Raw genomic sequence first — 25,902 nt, forward strand, 5'->3', positions numbered from 1 at the left:
AACCCGCCGGAAGTGCGTCACACTGGCCAATCACTGTGCACAACAAGTGCATCCGGTACGGTTGCGTTGGGTCTCGCGGGGCTGCGAAGGAAGGAAGGTGGTGCTTCCGGTGCAAGTTGAGTGATGGCGAACATATCCGGCGGCCCAGGCCGGGATGCACGCTCCGGTGGTCGGTGCTGGATCGCTGCACAGGTAATGCAATTAAAGCTTGATGCTGTTTGCCTCCAGGTCTCGCATTCGATGCCTATGGTTGTATTTCAGTATGGGTAAAATAGTACTCCATAGATTGTATCGGAAAACTAATGTATGATGCATTAAAGCATTAAACAAAACTAAATATATTAAGTTTTATTGAAAAATTCCCTCAGAGTACAAATAAAAATTTAAGATATTCTTTGTTTTAATTTTTAAAATTTTAATTTATTTTTCATTGTTCAATCATTCAATTAAGAGTAGATTTTTTTCTTTCTGAGGACATTTTCACTCTCAATTGTTGAGTGATGTTTTTTTTTTATACTATTCCAACATCTCTGTTTAACGCATAAAAAAATTCTGTAAGCATATAATTTTGATCAAAACTAGAACATACTCAAAATTATGTTCAGATCGGCCGAACCATTGCACCAATCAAAGTGTTTCATAATAAATAAGTTTTTCTCGTTGTACACATATTGACTTATCGATGCAGTAGAGGTCAGTATATTTGCTTATTATTTGATTGTTTCATTTTACATGCAAACAAATAATCATGAACATAAATCTCAAATGAAACATTTTTTTCAATTTTCAAACAAATTTTTCAATAAGGTGCAATTTGGTCAGTGACTATCAAATGGAGACTAAACGTCACAATATGCCGTATGAAAGCGAGGATATTTTTAATTATAAATAGCTTATTAGTTTTAACTATCTTCACTCTTACCGTGACTCGCTAGTCATATCACGCATCCAAAATCAATCAACCCAAAAAAACGCCTACCAATTGATTTTGCACAACTTTGAGAAAGTAATTTAAAATTTTAGCTCTCTACCAAAAGCTTCCGAGAGACGTGCCCAACAGACCGGCCCGCCGCCAACGGCTACGCTTGCCGATTATCGAATGCTTAAACTACCGGTTTCACTGAAAAGCTTCTGCAGAGAACTGAATCGGACGCCCGAGATCGCCAGAGAAACGGGCCCCGGGGCAGTGCGCTCGTTATTTGTTACGTGCCCCAGTTGTCCGAGAAATTGATGATTGAGTAATGCTCTTCTGGTGCGGAAAATTGAGCCAACTTTCGGTGGAAAACCCTCCCATCCCGGCCCGAGATTAGACGACAGACGTGGCTCAGATTCGAAGTTTGCACTGAAATGAAGTGGATAAGGCCGAGAGGGCAGGGAAGCTAGGGAACGGTTGTCCGTCCGAACATTCAGCCCGATGGTCGAGTCAAGTGGCAGTCGAAGGCTGCCGCAAGCAACACTGAACCAATGGAACCAATAAAAGAATGTTCTTGCGAAAGGACAGTGACCCGGGGTTCCAGGAGCCCTTTTTCAGATGGCACCTTCAGGAGTTTCCCGGTGCTTCCACAAAAATACAGACACACACACATACACCAATATAAACGGGCATTTATTTGGTAGTGTGTATGTTCGCCTAGCTGTCCCTACGACGCTATCATTGCGGGCGTTCACGCTGTAAAATACGTCACCCTCAACGTTTCCTCCTGGTCGTCGTTGTAGAAACGGTACGTGACAGGAATAAGAATGGGATCTAATGATTTTATTATTGTACCATTCTCCGGGCGGAACTCTTAGGACCTGCCGCATCTCCGATGGTGGCCTATCTAGGGTTACTCACGTTGAGAGTCTGGTATATAAGAAAAGGAAAACAAACGAGAAAAACCTCCCAAAGCTCCGCACACTTCCAGTAGTTTGAGCGGTAGTATGTTTCCTCTAAAAACTCGTTCGAGGGTTCGTTGTAAGTAATTCACCGACCAGCTTAAGCAGAAACTCGAGACTGCAGAAAACCCCTAGCGTTTCCATCGTGCCACGAGCCACGCACACCCCCCTCACACTCTTCAGTTCTTCGCCTCCCCCAACTGGGTTATTCAGTTTTCCTCCGAAACGAAATTGTTAGCACAAATTTGTCGCACTTGGGAAAGCATTTCGTCCCTCGCAGGCAGTCACATAATTGACTGTGAACAGGTTAGCAAATTTACAGCGTACCACCCCGGCCGGTGGGGGGGAACCTTGTGGGAGCAAGGTGGTCCTGCTTTTTCCGACTTTTATTATAACCGTCGCTTCAGGCATGGTTTGACACTTTGGAGCCGAAACCGAACCGAACATCCGTACATCCCGGCCGAACGGGAAGAAGGGTGGGTGCTGTTTGGAGTTGATTTAAACTTGTGTTCCTTTTTTGTCACCCAATCCCTTCCATCACGCCGGCTCCAAACGTGTGCGCTCGTTCGTCTCGGCTCGGCTCGGGTACCCTGTTTGCGGCAACACTTTTTCCACGAGGGGGTTTGCAATACAATCGACAATCAGGGTCACAATATTGGGTCCAGTGCAGGGGTCCCTCGGTTCGACACCATTTTTATTCGCCCCAAGCGATGAGGTTTCGGTGTTGTTCTTTTTTCCAACCACCTCTACTGCTTTCTACCGCCTCTTGGTGGCCGGTGTGAACCTAACATCAAGCGAACACCCCAGGGTGCCCCCATCAAAGTAGAACGTGCTGGCATATGGCCAGACGTACGGTGCTTAATTTGTGCTAAGCAACCGGGAGGGATTCTTTCCGGCACAAAATCTTATTCCGTTACCCCGACTCTTCTGAAGTACCGCAGTGTTGTCGAATGAAAACTTCACGGTTAGGTTTTAATCCCGCTAACATCGTGAAAATAAGTATTTAATAATGCAACCAGCATCATTCGCTTCAAACGAAACACAGCCCACAAAGGGCTTGATGTGCACCTTACGCAATAAGTCTCCCGCAAGCTTCAGAATGCCGGTGGATTAACTTTGTAGATTAATCACACGGTTTGCAAATTTTTTAAGTCGTCTTTAGTTTGCGCTCGTGCGTTCGTGTTTTTATGCTGGATATATGCTAGAATGAGCAATTTATTTCGCATTTAAATCTATTTAAAAAAAATTATTATAGACTAGCTTGACGCCCCGGCGTTACTCGCTGACGAAGGGATTGAGAAACTAATTATGGTTTTAACTAATACTTGGAAGATATTTTTGAGTTTAATAGTTACAATAACGACACATCAAAATGTTTAATATTTCATCAATTTCCCCGTAATGTACAAACCTTAGGGTAACTATGTTGGATACACCTTGACATTTGTTTACATACTTGTTTTGTTTGTGTTAGTAAAACTGAGTTTAAATTGTAAAATTTCGATGATTTTATCAAAAAAATAGTGATCAAACAAACCTTCAACAACATTTGCAGTACTTAAACTTAATGTGTGAAAAGTTTTAGAAGCGAGGGTTCAATATTGGTCGAGTTTTTAGTGTACACAGAACTCCATGCATGAAAAAAGTAAAACATGTAGTAGATTTTAATTCTATCATGCAAGTAATGCGCGTTTGTACTTAGTAGAAATATCAAGTTTAGGCCAGTTGGTTGACCTATGACATAAACTTTTGCACCAATCGCTAGGCACACATTTCGCCCTGGAAACAAAAACAAATCGAAATTTCGCCTTTGGACAATAAGTTATATATTGAGTCATTACTTACTTTTAAGCATACTTTATGATTAAATAAGCAGAAAAATGCAATTATTTGTATAATGAGCATGAAACTAGCGTTTTGATTTTTATAAGACACAGATCTGAATAAAACACTAAGAAATTAACCAACCTGACAAAATATATAGTGCCAATCAAATTAAAGAAGAATAGAATTCGTCTGATTTTTTAAGATAAACAAATAATCTTAGTAATTTTCTTTGCAACTGTTACAGTTTTCATCAATTTACAACAATAAATTAAGTAATGGTTGAATGTTATATGAACGGAAATAAACGTGAGATTTAAAATGAGGAATCAGTAAAATTATAGTAATTTTGCGCAGTTTTTATATTAAAACCAAGGAAGAAGGATGGTCTTTAACAATTTGCATAAAAAAATTAAAAAAAATAAAGTAAGAGAATTTTATAAAAAACTTTAATTATTTATATAATGTCTTAAATAAACTACATTTTATCGACTTCCGATGAAATCGAATATTATAATCCTGAAAAAGTTTCAAACCACGTTTAATGCCCTCAAAGTGAATAGCAAATCTGCATTTGAAAAGTTTCTTACGGGTTTGAAGTTGGGCCATTCAAATTCGTTAATTAGAGTAACCTTTAACGTTGTGAATTGTTGACCCTAAAGAGAAGAGCGTACCGAGCGGCAGGGAATATGAAATCATATCAACCTGTTACTGCTCCCCTGATTGATGCTTCAAAAACAAATCATCCGGAAAGCGATCTGATGCACTTTCCTGCACTTTGCACGAAAGCGCATCTATCCGTACCGTATGCCTTCGGTTGGAAACCAATTTGTTTAATATTTCTTTGCCGTGCTGTACTTACCGCACGAAAAGCTACCTTCGAATGCAGAAAGTCCACATTCCATTCAGCCACGCTCGAAAGCAAACGTCGGTCGAAGAAAAAGCAAACCGAAATGCAATCAATCATAACCCAAACGAACAAGAACGCTATCATACTCCGCTTCGGGGCGCTCACCAGAAGGTGGCGTCAGTTGTTTGTTTTCCTTCTCGCTTTCCTTTTGCATCGTTTGTCGATAACAAATCAGGATTCGGTCGAGTCAGAAGAAAAACACACACACACCTCCAACTCTCGGCGGTAGAAGCCACGGGCAAACGGACGCCTGATTATTATGGACACACGATGTGACCACAAGGAAATGGCCTGCAGATTGATTGGTAAACTTTTACCCACCGGGCGCCTCCTTCGCGCGTCGCTTCGCTCGGTGAAATGATAACCTGAATCGGACAGCATCCCGCCGCATCGCAACGACGATTTGCACGAGGGTAGATCCTGTTTATCGACCGGACTCTGTCGGCCCGTCGGTTGCCACCCGTGGCGCGAGTGACGGAAGGAGGCGTACCGTTTTTTTCTACGATGTTTGCGGAACCTGTCGGCTTCGGCATGGAAACAAATAACGTGCATAATGACAACAGCTTAAACAGTAGCAAGACAGCTGGCATTGATTGGGAAGGAGCAAACGTTTTGCGATTATGGCAGAAGAATTATCGTTTTTAAAAGACATTTTAATTTTATTACACTTATGCTAATATTTTTGTATATAAACTATGTTCAATACTAGAAAAGATAGAAGCATCACATGTTTTTTATTAATATATAATTAATCTTTTAGAGTAGGAAATGTAAGAATGAACGATTATTGAAAATTGCGTTAAAATAAACACTTAAAACAGGGATGTGAACCCAATTTCAACAATTGGATACCCAAAATTATACTTTAAATTTGCGTAACCTTTGAAATAATGGTAACAAAATTATAATAAAAACTGACAATGGATTAAATGAATGAAAATAATCTACAGTTGGGCGCCATCATGTGAAAGTTGAATGTACCATGACTGAGCTGGAACTTTCTCGACAAAGTCCCGACTAATAGAGATTTATTGCAAGCGATACGTTGTACTAATGGGCTACGCTTTATTTTTATTTGTGCGAAATTTATCTCACTTTGTCTCAAATTTTAATGAAAATTTTCACCATCCAACGAATGTGGAAAAGTCCGCTGTACATTGCGCTACAGCGTACCGAAATTGGTTCACAGAATCTGGATGACAAGGATCATGGCTCGTCGACAAAAGGCGCTGTAACGCTGGCCAGTGCAGCTTCCAATCTAGATGGACGACACAGTTTTTAATTAAATGTGATCCTTGTGAGGAGCCGGATGGCGGTCCATACCCTTCATAGACGCGGTTCGTTTCTATGGACGCGAATAGCATGACCATGCACCGTTTATGGGAGCTATACGTACTTTCATGCAAACAAAAAAAAAAAGGAAAGAAAACCACTGACCACGCAGACCGGGAAGGCTGGTGGGAAGCTGTAAATGATACAACACGAAAAACGCGTGTGCTTTCAGTTAGCGGTTCGCTAACGGGCACAGTGTCTCATTTTGTTGCACGTCAAAAATGACATGCCCTGTTCCCTGTACGTTCGACCGGTTAAAAGAATTCCCGCGAGACTGGGGCGAGTTCCGGGCAATATTTCGTACACCCACAGACCGCAGAACTGCGTGGATTCCCGCGTTGCTCTGGAAATTATGCGACAAAAACCGGGCAAGTTGGTTGCGATGAAAAGTGACTGGATTCTTTTCGTTTTTCCCTTAAAATGTGGCTCGGGTAGTGCAACAGCTGTACACTTCCGGAATGGTTGTGTATTTAATATTGTTTCAATTTTTTTTATATTTCGGATATACTATTTTGCTTTCCTAAATGCACCGACTAAGCTACGAGAGCGACAACCGTAAGCCTTAGATACGCTTCGTTTTCATAAAAACCCACTAGCCAATGTCCTGGTAATTAAATGGACCGTTTTTTTCCCAGACCCGCGCTGCACACAGAAACCTGATGCGCGCTTATCAAACGTAAATTGAAAAGAGTTTTTCCTAACGAAATTGCAATCATGGCAGGGTGCTACATCAAACGACTTACGGGTTTCGGGTTTTTACACACATTTTCCATTTCCTCTCTTTATTTTCCGTACGTGTCTCTTCTTTGCTACCCCATATGTCATCTGCAGATAGGTGAACTGAGGTCCTTTTTTCATCTGTCTGTGTGTGTACGTGTGTGTATGCGTAAGCCTCTTAATAACTTACGCCAAGTTGTCGACTGAATGTGACAATTTGCCACCATTATTACATTCCCGGTTATGCACAGCCATTCTGCAGTGCTGTCGTTGCCGGTGGTTTCGACACTGTAACCCTTTAATCCGCTTCGTGTGCGGTCGGCACTATCAATTAGTTGCCGGGCCCAGCCAGTATTAATATGGGATTGCCGGAGATCGATTGAACTACCGCTCGGCGAGCTGATGCCTTGCTTGTAATGATTGCATTTAATACCCATTACGGTTTTTACATGGCTTTTATATTCGAAACCAATAAGTAGGGGAAAGTGTTTGCGGACATGAACCACTTTTTTTAACTTTACAGAATTTGCTGCGAAAACATAGGGCAGACTATACGATAGGAAACGACGTAAATGGACGTATCATAAATGTTAGCTTGCGGCAATATTGATGAATATGTAATAAAAAAAACAGAATGAACATTATTGGATATTTCTACGGGCTGGTGTGGGCTCAAATTTGCGGGGTATAAGTATATAAAGATCCAAAATGTCTGCGCCATACGCTCCGTACCATAAAATCAATTTAAAAATGTTTCATGTGCTCAATGAAATATAAAGCAAATGCTGGTGCAAATGCATATTTCAAATCGATCGCTCTACCATAAATATTTTGTGCTATTCAGAGGCACAGCATGGGCCATTTTAATTTGCTCTGCCTTTGTGATGCTATAATGCCTTTATTGTGTATGACCTGAAAGCTAGTGTAATATCTCCAACGCACCCTTATTAGGTTCCCATTATTTTATAATGCTTTTAAAAAATCCTTTCATGTGCATATAGAGAAATGTTCCGTTATCGTAAGCATATGCAATATTCGAATCGTTTTAGATTCAATTAATGTTTGCTGTTGAACTTATTTAATTTAATATGTTTCACGTTTCACTTGCTGGTATCTAAAACACTACCACCTTTCTCAAAACAATGCACATTTGTTTAGACAATTTTAAAATTAGTAAAATTCATAAGATGTGCTCAATTGTGTTTATTCTATTTCATTTGATAAACTTTGCTGTTTAACATTCTTTACAGGGTTTGACAGGCCAACATACAACTGGGGCAACGTTCCTTCTAAATCGCACCTTCTTTCAAAACAATAACAAAATTGAAGTTCTAACGTCAACTGGGTTATCGATCAGCATCACGCTGTAACTTGACACGGAGGCCGTAACCGATCAGTGTCAAAAAGGAACTTGTCAATGAAATGAGCGTTCTAGACACGGCAGAAAATCATCACGCTTCTGATGTTTCATATTGTTGTACTTTTTTCATTGGAGTTTACCGCTGTAAATATTTTAAAAATCGCGCGCTTTTTTGTACGTTTGGTTTCACATACCTGGTGAATTACATTACATACATACTACATTACATACATACTTACATAAAACATTTGTCCGGGTTGTTCGGAACTAGGCTGACACCGGATAATCAAATTCCACGGAGAATCAGGCTTTCATACAAATGCAAACCTTCGTTTTCTTCTTCGCTATCCAACATCTCTATCTCAAGGAACTCGTTGAATTCGTTCTCACCCTCCATTGTTCAATACACAATGTAATTTCTCACTTGAATCTTCACAAGACACTTTTGCTACACTTTGTAATTCACCAGGTATGTGAAACCAGACGTACAAAAAAGCGCGCGATTTTTAAATATTTACAGCGGTAAACTCCAATGAAAAAAGTACAACAATATGAAACATCAGAAGCGTGATGATTTTCTGCCGTGTCTAGAACGCTCATTTCATTGACAAGTTCCTTTTTGACACTGATTGGTTACGGCCTCCGTGTCAAGTTACAGCGTGATGCTGATCGATAACCCAGTTGACGTTAGAACTTCAATTTTGATATTGTTTCGAAAGAAGGTGCGATTTAGAAGGAACGTTGCCCCAGTTGTATGTTGGCCTGTCAAACCCTGTATTGTCGAAATCTCATTTTTGCAGAATAATACCATTTGGTTGGTGTATGAAACGTGAAATAAAGCATATTGTGTTGGAATGACCTACATTTATTTTCTTTTCGCTTTCCATCGCTTACAGCGCTACATTCTCCGACTATTTGTGACTACATGCCCGATTATAGTGAAAGCAATCTCTAATGCCGTGTTTCTTTTAACCCGCGTTTCTTTCACAGATACCGCCTGTCCCGGGGATAAATTCCGCTGCAAAAATGGTAGGTGTATCCTGAAGCGCTGGCAGTGCGACGGCGAGAAAGACTGTGCCGATGGGTCGGACGAGGATCCGGAGAAATGCCGTAAGTAGATCGTTCCTCTTCGTTTGCTAGAACCACCCGGTAGCATCGGGTCAGTGTTCCCGATTCAGGTGTAGGCTCCCGCCGGGCGTGTGACACCTGTGACTTGCCGTTGTAGCCGTAGAATGCCTTGCTCGTCTTGGTGTCTTTACATCCTGTTGCTGTTTGCTTGATGGAATGGTTTTAGTTTGCAGCGCACTGTTTGTACAATTGCTTTTCTTTCCACCCTTTCTGTCGTACTCACGCCTGGTGCTTGGTTTCTTTCGTGCACTTGCACCCTTCTGCGCTAACACGCGACGTCCCTTGGTATGGCATGGTTGTGTGTTCGTATTGGTAACTGGGGCCTCGTAGAAACGAAAACCTGCCCCACGAACGAGATCCTCTGCTCGAGCGCTGACCGCTGCATCCCCAAGACGTGGGTTTGCGATCGCGAACCGGACTGTCCCGGCGGAACCGACGAGCAACAATGCGGTAAGTTTAAAGCGGCAAACTACAAGACAACCACCAAATGGTTCAAAAATCGACCGAAAACGTTTCAATGCTGTGTCAGTGTGGTGGGGTTTTGTCGAAGATGAAAAATCTTTCCGTCAATCACCGGGTAAGTGGCTGGGATCAGGGGCAGCCGGGATGACGGTTCTCTTCCTGGCGCGTTCAAATTACCCTAATGGTCGTCTATAACGTCGAAACACCCCCCGATACACGCTGCCGGTGACCCGTAAGATAAACGCTTCACTTGACCGACCCTCATTTAGGCTTATCCCGCCCATCGCCGTCCGAGGTGCGCGTCAGTTTTTCGACAAATTGATGGAGATCAATATCCGCCACGGTGGAGCATCCTCTGCGTACGCATCCCGCACTGGATGGAGCACCAGTCACCGTCACGCCAGGAAATCCGCAAAGCAGTACATAAACTCACGCACCTCGGCTTAGCTTAAATCACGATTCCACGAGCTTCCGGGTCGTCGGACCGTCCTCAAATTTCGACAACGGACCAGCGCAGCGCTCCGGAGCCGACCGATATCTGCTGGCAAATAAATCTTGTCCGTTTCACCTCGCACACACCCTCGTGCCTACCGGCGTGTGTATCCGGAACCGATAACCGATGTTCTCCCATCTCGTAAAAGCTCCCGTCCCGTGCTATCGTGAACCTGGGAGCTGGCGAACAAACCAACAACAACAGAAAAAAAAGTATCGCTCTAATGTTGCCTTCCAGAAAATCCCTAAGCCCCGCTGGATGTCTGTTTTTTGGGAGCTAGCCGTTAGGTGCGTCCCGGGCTGACACACTAGCCTACGGGGAAAGGGCTCAGCAATTTACCGGATGACCTTTTTTACCGATCCTTCCGACCCCCCCTTCACTTCTCTGCCCCTCCAACGCTCTAACGTTCCATGTATCGGCCAGCTCTAATTCTGAGACGGGCGTTGGGCTAAGCTTCCGTCCATACACTTCATCCTTCTTCGGTTTTTTGGCGAGGGACAGCCTGCGGCCCAACACCGAAGGGTAATCCGGTCCGGAATGTTCACACCTTCTACCATTTCCGTGACGGAATTAACGCCCGGAAGCTGCTGAAAGAAGGGGGGGGGCAAAGACAGAGTTTTGTGGTACCTCAATTCCATCCGGCATGTTGTTCTCCCGGTCGGAAGCCAAATGATGTGATGTGTAATGCGTTTCGGAGCAAAATGGAGAATTTGTTGTTCCTTAACAACCCACACACTCACACACACACAACCGTTACAACCTGGCCTACGTAGAAGAGAACTTTATCTCCCCTGTCCAGAATAGCAGAGGCGAGCATTATCCAAGGGCTGGCGAGATTGAGATGCAACAAAGTTGCCCCGGGTGTCGCGTACTTTGCAACAGTCCCCGGGAGGAGGGAATCTGGTCCGCGTTCTACGTGGCGGGGGCGGGAAAGTAAAATAACTTTTAATGGCGGCATGTTTCCTGATTATCTTTATTATATGTACTCTCAACATGGCAGCCGACAGTCAAGTGCCGGGGTGCGGGGGTGATTTGTTTGCGTGCGACACGAATTGAGCCTCATTTCGAGTACAGGTCGTACGAAGAGCTCGTTGTTTGACCGGCTGAAAAGAAACATTCCCCCGGTCATACACCGAAAGCTAACCGCCCGGGGAGCTTTTAGCCTAGTTTTATCATGTCGTCTTACGATAACGAACCGTTCCGTTTCCTTTTTTTTTATTTGCCGCCAGGAACGCGAGGTCACACAAAAAGAAACATAAAGTCATATTGTAAAGTCGTAAAAAGTGCCAACAACTAGGATCGCCAGCCGGTCGTCTTTTATGTTGGACTTGGAAAAAGTCCTGCGGGAGCTTGAAGGAAAAGCTGGCCGTGACTGGGACAGCATCACGCTGACCGCCCGAAACTGAAACCCCGTGGCAAGCTGGTTGTAAAACAGGGTCATCGGAGATGAGGATCGTTGCGCCGGCGAGGGGTTTTCTTTCCCTGGAACGGTGAAGGAAACCGTTTACGCTGGCACTCCACTACTCCCTTCGGAGCCGGTGGGTGGGGAGGGTGTGCGACGGTATCCCTTTTTTATACCCTACTCCTTTTTCAGCCTCCAACGGCGGCCTCAAAGGACGCGACCGAGTGGAGCGAAAGAACATTATAAAAGTTCTTACGGTTAATTCATCCCGGGATGGCTAGTCGTTCAACTCCTGGTTACTCTTACCCTTGGCCTGGCCGGACCGGGAGGGCATATCCGGCACGCTGGGCAACAGACGGTCCGTCATAATGGGTCGCGAATCCCTTTTTCCCGCTCGTTCGCCGTACTGGCAAAGGTCACGTGGGTCTCTGCCCTCGAGGGCTTTCGGCACCACTTCGGTCCGGTGCCCGGCCCGCTTTTGACCGATGCTACAATGTTTGCTGATAGCTGGACATTTTTATGGTTTGTAATTAAAGTTGGAAACAATCGGGGGGGAGGTGCGGGGGGAATTTTTTTAAAGTATTTGTTTCCACCCCCCTCGGTTGAATGGACCGAACAGATTGCACAACGGTTTTGGTTGTTTGCTGTTTGGTAGTATTGTCAGTTGAGAAGCTACTTTTCATGGTTTATCGTTTCATTTCCAGCTGCTGCGAGGGTGGACATCCGAGTGGTTGGTGGTTACAGATGTTGAAAATGTTCCTTAAAGTTGGTCAACATCGTTTCATGTTGGTTCCTTTTGAAGAACAAACCAAGCATAAAACTAATCAAATAAACGTGCGTGTGCGTACCTGTATGTTTGACCATTTTCTTTTTAATGTAATAACCAATCAACTCAGATGAGGAAAAAAGGATATTATAGGCACACACATTTCCTAGTAGGGAAAACGCCGGCTTTTGATTCAAATATTGACAAAAGCTCACATTGCGAGAATAGAAGTACGGCATCAAATCCCATTGATGTATAATATTTTCAAATTAAATTTCCTTTTCAATCAACTCGATACCGTCATAAAGGCATATTTTGGGAATGCAATTTCATTCTTTTTCCACTGCTGATGAACAAAACATGCAAATCCGGTCAAGAGACGTCCGGATTAGCTTTGCAACCCGGCCAGCAAGACGGACCATCGTACGAAAGCATCACATGGCGCCATTGTTTCGCATTGTCATGCGGATGTCAACTGGTGCATAGAAACATATTCGCTTCAGGGTTGGCTAATAGAATGACTTTAGGGGAAGGATGCCGCCGAGGTTGTGAAAGGATTTGTTGCGATCCCAGCAATAGAGATAAGCTCGGTTGTATGTTAATTTAACTTTCATTTCATTTGGATAACCCGGCTCGAAGGAGACACAGAGTGCAATTTCGAGTAGTGCTCAACGTACCGGAAGTTATCACAGCCCGAACGGGTTTAGGCGATGAAATATTGAAGAACCTACAGCCGGTCGACATGTATCGTCGTGGCACGCTTAGCCTAGGATAATCGAAAATCCTTACCGTTAGCAAGCAGAAGGAACATTGAGCGGCAACAAAATTGTGGCTCAACGACATTCCACTTCATGTTTACCGTAAACAAAAGGAGGTCACGCAGTAGAGTTGATTCGTTAATTATGCTGTATAATAGAGGGTAGTTTTTCTTAAATCCAGTGGGATTGGAAGCCGAATGCCGTTTAGTTCATAGAGAACAATGAATTCTGCAAGGAGTCCACCATTCGTTGGGAAGAAAATTAACATTTTCAATAATTTAACGGAGAAGTGCCTGTAGATAAACATATGTGTATTTATTACTGCACTGAATTTAAATAATCTGCAGCACAACTGACCACTGATTTATTCACAGTCTCACATGGTTTGCACAGCGACCAATACAATGGTAAACAAACTTAGAGTGGAAGAGGAATTACGAAAAATAGGAGTTGAAAGAAGGTGTGTTTATCTGCAGAATCTGGTTGTATGTATGACTTGACTAAGAGACTAATAATGTTGTCTAACAGTTTCCTCTCATTTATGGTACTAACATTTAAAATCATTGACATCTAATAAAATGGTCTCATTGTTTTTGATTCAAATCAATCCAGAAATCCAGCGAATAAACCGTACGTAGATGAAGTTAAATGTGTAATACAAAACATGTAAAGAAAAATCAAAACCAAATTGATTTATAAAACATCAATGTTTCCATGTTTATGTGGTTGAGGTTTGGTAGTTATAAGTGTAGTTGACACGTCAATAACGTCTGGTTTTCAATCTAAATGTATTCTAATTTTTTTGTGGTAGAATTTTGTAGTTAATTGTGCGTTTTTTTCATTTTCTAGATTATTAATTGCAATGTAGTGCTAGTTTACAGTAAACTTGTTTTCTGTACTGATTTCATAAATATATTAACTATCGTTCCAAATTTTCCTGCCTATCTTCATACCGGCTGCTTGCATACGTTTTTCCTTTTCCATGCTTGCCTTCGCTCTCTTTCAAGTTTCACACCCATATAAAATACCTTTTTAAATATCATCAACATAAAATACTAATTGGGTATTTCATTTCCCTTTCAATTGTAACGTTTCTACTTTTCCCCTCACGAACACTTGACTGACTGACTGACCGACCGGTTCATAATCGCGAACACGCGAACGAATACGGACTACCACAACACCCACCAACCGCAGAGACCAAAGTGTGCTCGTCGGAGGAGTTTACGTGCCGCAGCGGAACCGGAAACTGCATCCCACTGTCCTGGATGTGCGACCAGAACCGCGACTGCACCGACGGTTCCGATGAAATGTCATGCAGTGAGTACAACCGATCAATAACCTTCTCACCTTCTCCTCGTAGGTGCACGATTAATTACATTTCCGCGTGAACGCACGCAACACACACTCAAGCACACTCATACAAACGTGCTGGATAGGCTTAAGTGATTTCCAACGGGAGTCAGCGATAAGTGATGGTGTTATGGCAGGGTTTGCGTTTGATAAATGTAATGGAAATGTAAAAAAAAAACAACAGTGACAGTGTACAAACCACGGTTATAGCGGTCCGAGGCACCGCACACACATACACACATACACACTCCATTAATCGAATCAATCAATTAAAGGCTGCCCAGCATTACGTGCTGGGTTAAATCAATTTCTCCATCGCAGAGTCACCCTCCGGCGCGCCTACTCGTGCGGGAAGTTTGAATCAATTTTCGGTTCCGTCCACACTCCTGGCTGTCCGGATGATGAAGAGCAGGGGGCGTGGGGTGGACAGGTCGTGTCGCATCATCGCGGCGAATCAATACCGGGATGCATAAGATAATTTAATTGAGAGGCATAAGTTTCACCGCCGGATATTGCGTCCGGCGCGGTGTCACGAGCTCGGGATGTCAATGAGCGACCCGGCGTCCAATCAATCGCCCCGGCGTCGGTCGTCTTGCCCCGTGGCGCATCGTCCAGCGGCTTAACGATCGGGATCGTTTCGACCGGGAGGCTGAAAAACCCGGGGGGGATCACGGTTGGGAACCCCGAGGCGTACGTGATTGGAAGCTAAACATCTCATTTACTTAGACGCCCGACCACCCTTTTGCCACTCGACTGCCGAAGGGTACTGGAGCGCCAAAAACAACGTTGCGTGGCGCATTAGCCGATGAAATAGCATCGGGAAACAAACGCTTGCAGCAATTCAGCTGAAAGCCCTCTCGGTTTGGTCGGAAGGATAGGGCCCTTTTTTTAAAAGGCTTGCAGTCATTTGATTGGAACTGATTGTGAGTGGCCAGTTGATGAAGGATGGAACTGGTGCCGTCGAACGGCTTGGCGAGTTTCAGGGACGGCAAACATCAGTGAAACGGTTCGCCTTTCTTATTTCTCGTACCTTGAAACTCTAGTTTTTTCCAAAAAATATAAATTCTTAACGCTATTTTTAAATAATGAATTTACCCTCGTAGGCAACCGTAGTCGATGTTTTATTGATCCAAAAAAACCAATCCACGTTACGAGTGCGCCAGCCCTGTCCCGTTGTACCGTCGAGTAACGTAATCCCACAGTGCGGTCCGCAAAAGGACCTCCTTTTTGGCGAGGTTCGTTAGTAAAGCTCATTACCGAAATTGTCGCCCGTGACCGGGGGATGGTTTTCCAACGAGAAAACCCCTTCACCAACCAAGGGTTTTGGGAATGGCAAATTAATCTCATCAAAACATTCTCCACGAACGCCGCTAGGAAAATGGGGCCGCCAGGGCTGGTCGTTGCGTTTCCACGAAAATCTCGTACCAGAGTTTCGGGCACCCACAGCTAATCAGTGTAAAGGTGTTAACAATGGACAAACATCACGATCCGCAGTAAATCCGATCTGGTCTAGCGTGGTTCGCCGCCGAAGAAGAAGGTAGCGAGTGGTCATTTGTGTCATCCGGGCGCTATTTATCATTGTCAGTCCGCGACGCGAATACTAATGTATCTTAATCAAATCCTCGGCATCTCTGCTAAGAAAAACGCGACGCAATCCTTTGTATTATTTATTTTGCCCTATATCTAGGAACGATTGAAACGAAATTCGGGACATTTTCTTTTTGTTTGCAAGGTAATTTGTTACAGAATATTAAACGTTTATTACTCATCAGTATTCTTCCGCAGTGTCCCGGTGCTAATGGGGAACACACTCCCTTGAAAGTTGTACCGCTTCTGATCGGTTTGCATTGCCGGCGAGGGGAATTTAATTATTGTTTCAATTAAACCCATTCTCTCAAATTGAAACAACCCTTTTTCGATACGTGTATGGTTTCACCAAATAATTACCCTGCTTCTTACTCGCGGCTTCGATGGTTCAACCATTACGATCATAACGACATACCGATTTTATGCTAAAGCCAATGACTGTAGCATCGGAACTATCACAGGAAATTAGAGGTTGCTGCCGTAGGAGTCGGTTGTGGTATAGGGAAACTACTTCATTTAATATCTTCTAGCCACAAGCTCGTTAGAAGGGCCCCCATAAAATGAAAAGTTATGCGAAGGACTTAAAAGGTCTATTTCAGAGGGCATCTTGCAGATGTTGAAAACGCGGTTATGTCATTTCTATCTCTAACACTTGTCGAAGGAAAATGATGAATTTCTTGTAATTTTGGCTAATCTCACACATTTATTATATGACTTAACACGTTGCGTACCAAGCGTTTTTAGCACAATTTTAGTACAATCTTTTTAATTAAAATTTGTTTATAATATTTTTAAGCCGATTGTTTTCGAAAGCCAAGCAAAAACTTAGCTTCCCAAATAATTTATTTTTAATATAACTATATTTTTTTTCATTTATTTATGGGTCAACAACTTTTAGAACTAGTTACTGCTGCCACCCATATTTGGGTGACGTGGTACGGAACGTGTTAAACTACTTTTCTATTCTACATCGCCATTTTCAATGGTCGATGAAAAATTATTTATGGGATGTCTAACAAAAAAAGGGAAGGATAAATATCGTGTCTTGAAGAAACAAGAATAGCGATTTATTAAAAACGAAAGTAAAGCCCGACAAAGTATTATACGTGACAAATCGACGACAATTTATGTTTCAAATCTGTTTCCTTCTAATTAAGATTGCTTCAAGTAAGCTCTGTTATTAAGATTGAACGATATAATGCATCCAGCAATCCATTTTAACCATGATAAAGCACATCACTCAACTCCACTAGTCGTCCGCACCAGGAAAGGTCAGGTTCAATTTATGTATGCTACGTTTATCCTTACGCCTCGTCAAAAATCCCCAAACCAGTTTCAAAAGTTGCAATTTTTTTGTTTTTCAAAAAGCTGATTGCGTTTTATCCTATTTTGATACCGCTTCGTCAACCATTTCGCGTCCGATTCGTTTGGGGGCGCATAAATTCTTTGTCATGCTAATTAACTTGCTCCCGCCAGTCGGGTATGATTTATACGACTGACCATCAGTTAGGATGGCGCCCGTGGGGTACGGCACGCCCGCCTAAAAGATTAGCGAAGGCGTGCTTCCATCCCGAACGCGGAGTTGCACGGGTTTTTTGAGTCAGGGGCTCGTTTTCTTCCATTCCCGGACCATGGACCCGTAAACAATTTGTTTTCCTTTTTTTTCCATTCCGCTTCGAACAAGGCGATGGCGTAAAAGAAAAAATCCCATCGTAGCACGCGACATTCCGAGATAAAGTGTTCCAGAGGGAACACGCTGCTTGTGCGCCCCCTGAGGTGAGGTGGACGCCCGAGCCGTAAGCACTGGCACATGAAAATGGGGATCGTAATCTTTTCGCCATCAAAACGAACACCACCCACCCGCCGTGGGTAGCGTGCGACGCGGCGATGGGGAGGTGTCGGCTGTGGCTTAGCGTAAGATGAGCCGCCTAAATCTTTACTGTCAGCTTGAAGAGACCGGCCTGCCACTCGACACCACCACCGGTGCCCTTCGGCCACGGCCACCGTGGAATTGCTTGGCGGCCATAAAAGTAATGAAAAGTCATAAATTTTAAAATTTTCATATTAATGACCCCATAAAAAGTGTCTCAAGCTCTCTCTCTCGTCTTCGCTTATGTTCGTTATCCATCTCGTACTCGGTACGAGTGGCGTAGCGTGGCCTCTGGTATGATGCAGTCAACCATCGTTAAGGCACACCCGGAAACCAAACGAAGAAGGATATATCTGGTTGGCAAGTTGAGTTGCCCTTGCAGTGAGTTAGGTTGATTTGTTGAAGTCACCTGACAGGTGAAACGTTCAAAAACAATTCTCAAAGCGACGATCTTCGTGGCGCTTCCGTGCTTACGAGCTCCGAGCGCGGAGGTTAGAGAGAGCGGAGGGAGGCTGTTGCGGGATGATATAACAGTCCTATAAACGGTGCAAATTGTTTTCGCCCTTCCCAAAAGCCACCGACTCTGGCGGAAGTTAAGGCTGAGGAAAAGTCGGTCAACCACAGCTCTCGCGCGAGCCAAGGAGAAGGACACGGGGATGATTATGAAAAATGTATGCGCTTTCAGGTAGCATCACTTCGTTCGGAGGTGTGCCACCACGCAAGCTTCGGCCGAAGAACAACGAAGACGGGGACGAAGAGTGGTGGAAGTTATCAGAATTCAACATTTCGGAGGGTCTAGCCTGAAAAACAGCCTTTTTGGGTGGCAAACCGAAACACCCAACCGTCCCGAACGACGAACAGCCGGAGACTATATTTCGAATTCAGTTCGCGCGCACCCCGAACATGCCCCGGGAATGATGGAACCTTGCCCGGAAAACCCCGATATGGGACGATGAAGTCGAATGGAGGACGCTGAACGAATATTGGGGATGTGCAATTTTCGGTTCCACCCGGTGTTTCAATATCAACCCGGCCCCCCTTTGGCCCCGGGCCGAAGCTGCCTCCCAGATGGCACCAACGCAAAAGGAAAGCGTGTCCGATAGACACACACCGCATGCTGAGGTACTGCCCGAAGGTTGCCACCGCTCCAGCAACACCAGCGTTTTCGAACGAAGGTATCAGCATACGTCGGTCGTATTAATATATCATTCATATCACACATTCTCGTGTCGCCAGAGGGACACTTTTGCCACTGTCCTTCCACAACCCAGCACGTTCGGTCCCTCAACCTCCCCCAGTAGTGCACACCTGCAACGACGTCACCATCTGGGATGGTGGGCGAGTAGGGAGCTTCCGAAAAACTTCTCAAGATAAAACCGAAAAGGAAACGAGTAGCGTTGGAAATGGAAGCTGGAGCGTACGCCAACGTACGCTTAGGGTAGAACGCCGTCATCCGAGTGCACCGCCGCAACACAATAAAACAAAACTATCTCCCAAATGCCACCTGACCATCCGGGTGCCATATTGAAATGCTCGCACTGAAGCGCCTGAAAGGTATGCAAAACTTTATCACGAATATAAATTATGGAACGGGTGTTCCATTTTTTGTACGAAAAAATAGTATCTCGTGAAACGGTTTTGTACTCTTTCCGAGTATGCCACAACATCCGTCCCTTTTTTTGTGTCCCAGTGCATGGGCGCAAGTGTGACCTTTCTTTCCGTAATGGGATTAAAATTTTCTAACAAGATAGTAGCGGAGAGTTTTCCTGATACGCGTGCTTTTCCCTATCTCGTTACCTATCGTAAAAGAAACCGGAATGGGGAAGGGCACATACTACCGACGTAGAGGAGAGAGAATGAGGGGCTACTTAGCGATAAATCGCTTTGCCTACCTTTCCGGTCCATTCCGTCACATGACCAGGTCGTACGCTTGACGGGTTGCAGTTATCCTGCGGGACTAAGTCAAGAGGATTTTCCGTCGCTTCCTGTTCCACTCTCGAACGGTCGGTTGGTCGGTTACCCGGATTAAAACGTTCGGCCTTAGAATCTATGCCTTGGTAGGTGATGTTTTTTTTTTGTTTTTCGTTTGCGTCATCCTCTCCCGTACGCGCCTTCGCGCACTGCAATCAACCGTACCGTACCGACGGCGATACCTAAATCAACTTCAGCCGAGTACGGACTTCACGTGCACGCACGGCAGAACCTAATCTCGGGAGCGAGGCCTAGGATCAACTCGGCACATCACGAACCCACATCAATCTTCTTCTCGCTGCCCCGGCCGAAACCGAAAACCCTACCAGGAAGCAATCAAGTCCGCTTTCAAGAAACGATAGAACATCCTTTCGTTTCGTCATGGCCGGAAGATGGTGCAGCGTTTCTTCGCTCTCGGGCTTTTCGCTCGGCGAATAGGATTGCCGCCGGTCATCAAGTCGTTCGGTATCTGAAGATTTCCCTTGCCATAATCCTGCCCTGGTGCGGCGAAATGACCAAACGCTATTTCAAAATTGTACCGTTCCACCGGACGGCTTCCACCTGTTGCTCGCCATCCTCCGCCCCGGCGCTTTGTAATATCAAGCGCGGGTTCCCGTGAGTGATTTTCCATTTGCCTAATTGAACCCATGTTCAGCGTTCTATCTTCCGTCGTCCTATTTTCCATCACATTCTGCATTTGCCCCCCCCCCCCCCCCCCCCCCGCTTCGGGCAGGTTTAATACTCGTCCTGGTATCTCCCCGTTCAAGCGCTTCCGCCATCTCGCTTTCGGATCCGTCAGTGGCATTTCTCACGAAGCGAACGAAACTAAACCCATGTACATTGGCACTTTCAATGTTTTATTCCCGCCAGGGCTAGCGTCAAACACATACACACACACACAAAGAGGGGAAAAGCGTGTGAAAAGTCCGCCAAAATTAATTGGCAGCCAACATGTACAATCATGATTACCAACAAATGGATGCAACGAATAAAAGCAGCGGGCTGACATTCCCGACGTTTGACCACATTTTGCTTTTTGCAGCGTACAACAGTTTTTGTGTGCAAAAGGTTGTGATTCGTTTGTGTGCAAACCGGTCTATTGGGTCGAAACCCAACGGAACAAAGAAATGCTCCCGTACAAACATCAACCTTTTCGTCCTGCACCAATGGTTCAAAGATCAGATAAATGTTTGGCTACCATTGGTTCCTCCGTTTGATATGCCTCCTGTTTGTTGTGTTTGATCTGTGACTGTCTAATGGACGGAAGTGAGCGATTGGGCGCACCTCCCCTTCCCTATATCCCTCGCCCAATACCTCATTAACATTGGACGGATCAAATACTTGTACGGGGTCCTCTGCTCACACGCCTGGGCCCGGCGAACCCAACACGGTACGAACAACGTGTTAGGAATTGGGAATTAACTCGCCAAGGCTTAAACCCCCCCCACAACCCCTGAGCAGGACACCCCTTTCGGTGCCCCTTTCGTAGCTACTTTCGGAATCTCAATATTTCCTTTTTGGCCCGATCCGGCATGATCCGTCAAAATTATCCTCACCCAATCCGTCCCGAGCGCACGCGAGCTTTTCCTCACCTCGGGAAAAGTTTGCTTTGTGTATGTGTGTGTGTGTGTATGTAGGTACGCCAAGCATACACACCCGGTTCCCAGTCGCTCATGGATGCAGATAATCGTCCCTGCAAAACGGTTGCGTGGTAGCATAACTGGTGAGCGCGACGGACGGTAGGCTTTTTTGATAAAAAAGAAAAAAGGTGCAAGACTTAGTGTAGTCCATGGGGCCGCATTCTTCGACCAGGATCGCTTCATCCGTTCTGAGACACACCGTTCGGGGACCGGAGCTGGGTTGAAGCAACTCTTTCGACGCTTTCGGATCTCCCTCCGCTTCGAAGCGGTACGATCCGCAAGAATAATGATGAACTATGTGGTCTCGTGTCGAGAATGTAATGAGCAAACAAGATTACCCCGGGTTGCTCCGGTACAGGTATGGATTACCGGGCGACCGGGGCCAGCACTCCGTGTTTTTTTTTTTTTGGTTTTGGTAAATTCATTTCGTGCGAACATTCATGTCTCGGGTGCTCCTCGCATGGAGCCCACCCGAAAAGGCAGGTGACTTTATGGATGTGAAAACTTTGCCTTTGCACCCACAACAAACATCGGCAAAGAAGAAAAAAGGAGGAAGTAAAACATAAAACAGAAAAATACATGCCAGAGTGATGGTACGATGCATGATGGGTCGGATGAAATATAAAGTAGGACTAACTTCATCAAAGGGCCGGCCAACCGACCGGTCAATTGACTTCTGCACGCTTTTCGGCAGAGTAAAACCAAAAACCCAACGGTCAGGGGTCATCCGACGGCGAGTCAAGCCGGGAAGGGCCGCAACCACATCGAGCAGCAGCTGTCAGATGCAATTTCTCGTGCCTCCGAGTTCGGTGGTGTCATGCCAAACGATTTTATATGCCCCTTCGGTTGGAAAATTGCACACACCAATCACCTTCCGATCGATCGAATATGTTTTGCAGCTCAGCGGAGACCAGTTTATGAGGTGTTTTTTTCCTTCTCGCTTGTTTTTTCGATATTTTCATTTCTGCCCATCCCCGGAACCGTCTCGGTTGACGCAAGCTGGCGTAAAAAGTTTGTCAACCAATTCTTTTTTTTTTTTTATTCCTGTATGTTACTCAACAAACTGTTACCCGAACAGGACAAAGTTTGGTATCAAATTAAAAGTTTTCAGCCCACGGTCGTACTTGGTGGCGGTTGTGCCTTGATAGACAGTCTGGACCGTGTTACCGTGCGTCATCTATTTAACTTTTGGATCACTGCGCCAGAGGCCCATACCGAACCGGACCAGTTGGTAAGGGCTTTTGTTTGTTTTCTTTTCCAACCCAGACAACACGTAGATGTCGAAAAGGTGCTTGATCATGCCCCTGTTTAGCATCGATAGCCGTAGGGCCAGTCAGGCCCCACTAGAGTGGGTGCGTATGGAATTTATTATGAGGCAATTTAAACCATGTTTGATGCCAGCTTTTGCTACTTCGAAAACACATTGTTCAAGACTTCGATGCGTCTGTACAATGGTGCTTCATTAGTTATTGCAATTACTGCAGGATGTTTTAAACTTTTTTAATATCGGTGCATCGTTTAGTCTTTCGCTTATGTTTAGAACGAAACAATGCATATTTTAGGTGAAGAGAGGTCATTAGTGAATAATTGGAGGTTGAAGATTTATTGTCTACTATTTCTTAGATTTATGTAAAGAAATTAAAAGTCTTCATTCCTACTAAATTCTGTAATACACCAACCTCAAATGTATGACATTCTTTTCGTATTTAGTTTTATGAAAGGTAATCTTATGAATTACTATCATCTTTCACCATGTCCGACAATGGTGTCTCATGTGATTTGAATCAAATTAACCTCTATGTATTGTAAGATTGATTTTAAAAAGTTTTTAATATACATTTAATGCTAAAAATATAAAATAAATTTAATGATCAGCTAACATTTACATATACAAAAGTTTATAGCATTGTACCGATATTAAATTTGATTTATCTTTTTATTTAAAGGTACTGTGTTAGAAAGCTTGATTTAAGTCACACCCATGTTCTTGTAATTTTCAAATAATTTTATCTTTAAGCTCAAAATTGCAACGCACCTCAATTTTGTTCACTATAATTATATTATGTTTTCTTATTCAAGGTTATATTAGCTAAGACGAACACCCGTTTCCACCTGCCGAATGTTATCTCGTTTGAGATTGAACCTGAAAGCAGCAATGTTTCGATCTGCTATGTACAATTCCAGTATAATTCAAAATTCTTTGTCCATTCATCAAAAAACCAAAGTCAATTCCAAAAACGGTCGGCACTTGCTTCCGAAAGTCAAACATTGAACCCGACACTGTGTGATCAATGGAAACCAACATCATCTGTTCCGACTTCAAAACAAACATCCCGTTTTCGCGACAAGTTCGCCACACAAACAATTGAATATTTTATCAACCTCACAGTGCGGTGACAGTCGCGAAACCGGGTATTAAACCCCGCCACACACACCCGCACCACCTCCGAGGCGCAGCTCGCGGCTGACAAATAGAGCGTATCAAACTGATTTATAACATTTCACAGGCTTCATTTAGCCTACAACAATGGCTCCATCCGAGCAAATCCGAGTTCCGGCGGAGGAAAACCACCCATGGTTTGGGGTGGGGGATAAGATTGCCATTCGCCATTCGCGAGATTTCGATCATCAATCATTGATATTGCAGCTCTCCGCCTCACCAAGCTTAACCTGAGGAAATTTGGGCGAAGAATCGCGAAGCGTCGTCGAAGATCCGACGAAAGTGGGCCACCACCCACCTGCTAAACAAAGCCGTGGGCACAAACGTCGAAAAGTCCGGTATGTCACACTCCGCGGCCCGGCCGGAACAGATGCTTCCACCGGCTCTTGCCGCCCATCAATCTACCAAATCACCGGAGAAATCCGATTTACGGAACATTCAATGGCGCGATCAATGGAAGCGGTCGTTGATTTCTTGCCCGCACCCGCGACACCGACCGGGTGTCTTTCCTCTGTTTCCTCGCCATTTAATTGACCCGCTTTCCATGCTCCTCGTGGGTGGTTGAGCCGGTGGCTAAGTAAGTGGACGGCCGGAAAATTTTACCAACACCAGGCCAGTTAATTCTGGGCCACGTGCAGATTTTGGACGCTTCTCTGTGGTCGATGGTAGTGGGGAAAGCGTGTAGTTCCTGCCCTGCGATGGTCGAGTGGTTTGGGGGGGGGGTTGAGTAGAATATTCTGAAGGATAGCAGCGGTGCCCACACACAGGTATGAAAAATGGTTCGAACAAGGTGATTTATGGGTTCTCATTTTCTCCGCCGCCTTCAACTCGGCCACTAAACAATCAGAGCCTGCTACTGCGGTCCGCTTTTGAGGCCCTTTGCCAGGCGCTTGGTGGGGGAGGGGTTGGTGGTTGCGCGAACAAGTGGCAACCCTTATCTGCTCGGTTGTAAAGGTAAAAAAGGAAAGACCTGCTTGCTTGCTCCTTCATCCTGAACTGGCGCAGCCGTTCCTTCGCTGTAAAACGTTACCACCGCAGACTGAAGTAAATCTTCATGAAACACCAACCTTAGCACGCTAACTCTGGAATGGATGCTTCTTCACCAATACACACCCACACACTCACACACACACCCACACACAGGGAGGCGCATGTCGGCGGGCATAAGAAATCTTCATAAATTCTGGTGAATTGAAACAATTTATGATGACTTCTGGATTGCGGTTGTCGAGGCTCTGATGGTTTTTGCTGGAAGGATCGTGGCCGGGCGGGGGAGGGGGGGGGTGGAGCGCGCTTCGCTTTAAGGCCACCGCTATTGGAAACCGCGGAAAAGGCTTGGTTATTGCGCGGGAAGCCAGCCGAGCCCCGAGCCGTCTGTTTCCGGGGAGATTTATAGACCGTTCCGGAGCGATGGCAAAAGAAAGCCCTTGATTCAGGTGGTTTTTATAGGTTCATTAGGTAGCATTTGGTTCCCCCCAAACTTCGCGTACCCTTTGACTGATGGCGGAAGTGGAAAAACGATTAGAATGAATTGATACTTGACGGAGGCAGCCACGAAGTAGGGGCCAAACCGAGCGGATACACTAACTATTACCCGGTGGTTTTGCAAGTGCAAACTTGTCCATCCGCTTCCAGAAACTCAAACCCTTAGGCCTCCCCTTCCAGGGAGGGGATTTGGTACGCCAGCTCCTGATGGTGATCCCGGGAAAACATCGCCACAAAACCCGTGCCGTAGAATGCAAAATTTCAAATCCGTCAAGATTAGCCCCACTTTACGATAATGGAAATTCGGCATATCCATATCCCGGCCCGCTCCATTTCCGGCCAACTCTACTTTATTCCATTTATGCGTGTATGTGTGGCTGTGAGGGCCAGAGTTTTGGGACATGTGAATCCTGTCGTCGACCGGGCAGTTCCTTTGCGGGGAAGAGGTGCGAGAAGCACTAAATCGAAAGCGTTCTCATGTTCCGCATTCGAGCTCGGAGCGGAGGCTAAGCTTCGTGGGCTTGCGTCA

General features: G+C 44.9%; 1 protein-coding gene across 1 annotated transcript in view; it reads left to right on the plus strand.

Annotated features, from left to right (window-relative positions):
* The window catches only part of LOC131286300 (low-density lipoprotein receptor), a 204,544-nt gene that overhangs the window by 131,659 nt on the left and 46,983 nt on the right, over nucleotides 1-25,902 (plus strand). The window contains exons 3-4 of the mRNA XM_058315234.1: nucleotides 9,009-9,128; nucleotides 14,225-14,347. Of these exons, the coding sequence (XP_058171217.1) occupies nucleotides 9,009-9,128; nucleotides 14,225-14,347 (243 nt within the window). The remainder of the gene's footprint in view (nucleotides 1-9,008; nucleotides 9,129-14,224; nucleotides 14,348-25,902) is intronic.

The sequence above is a fragment of the Anopheles ziemanni genome, chromosome 3, assembly GCF_943734765.1.
Source record: "Anopheles ziemanni chromosome 3, idAnoZiCoDA_A2_x.2, whole genome shotgun sequence".
NCBI lineage: Eukaryota > Metazoa > Arthropoda > Insecta > Diptera > Culicidae > Anopheles > Anopheles ziemanni.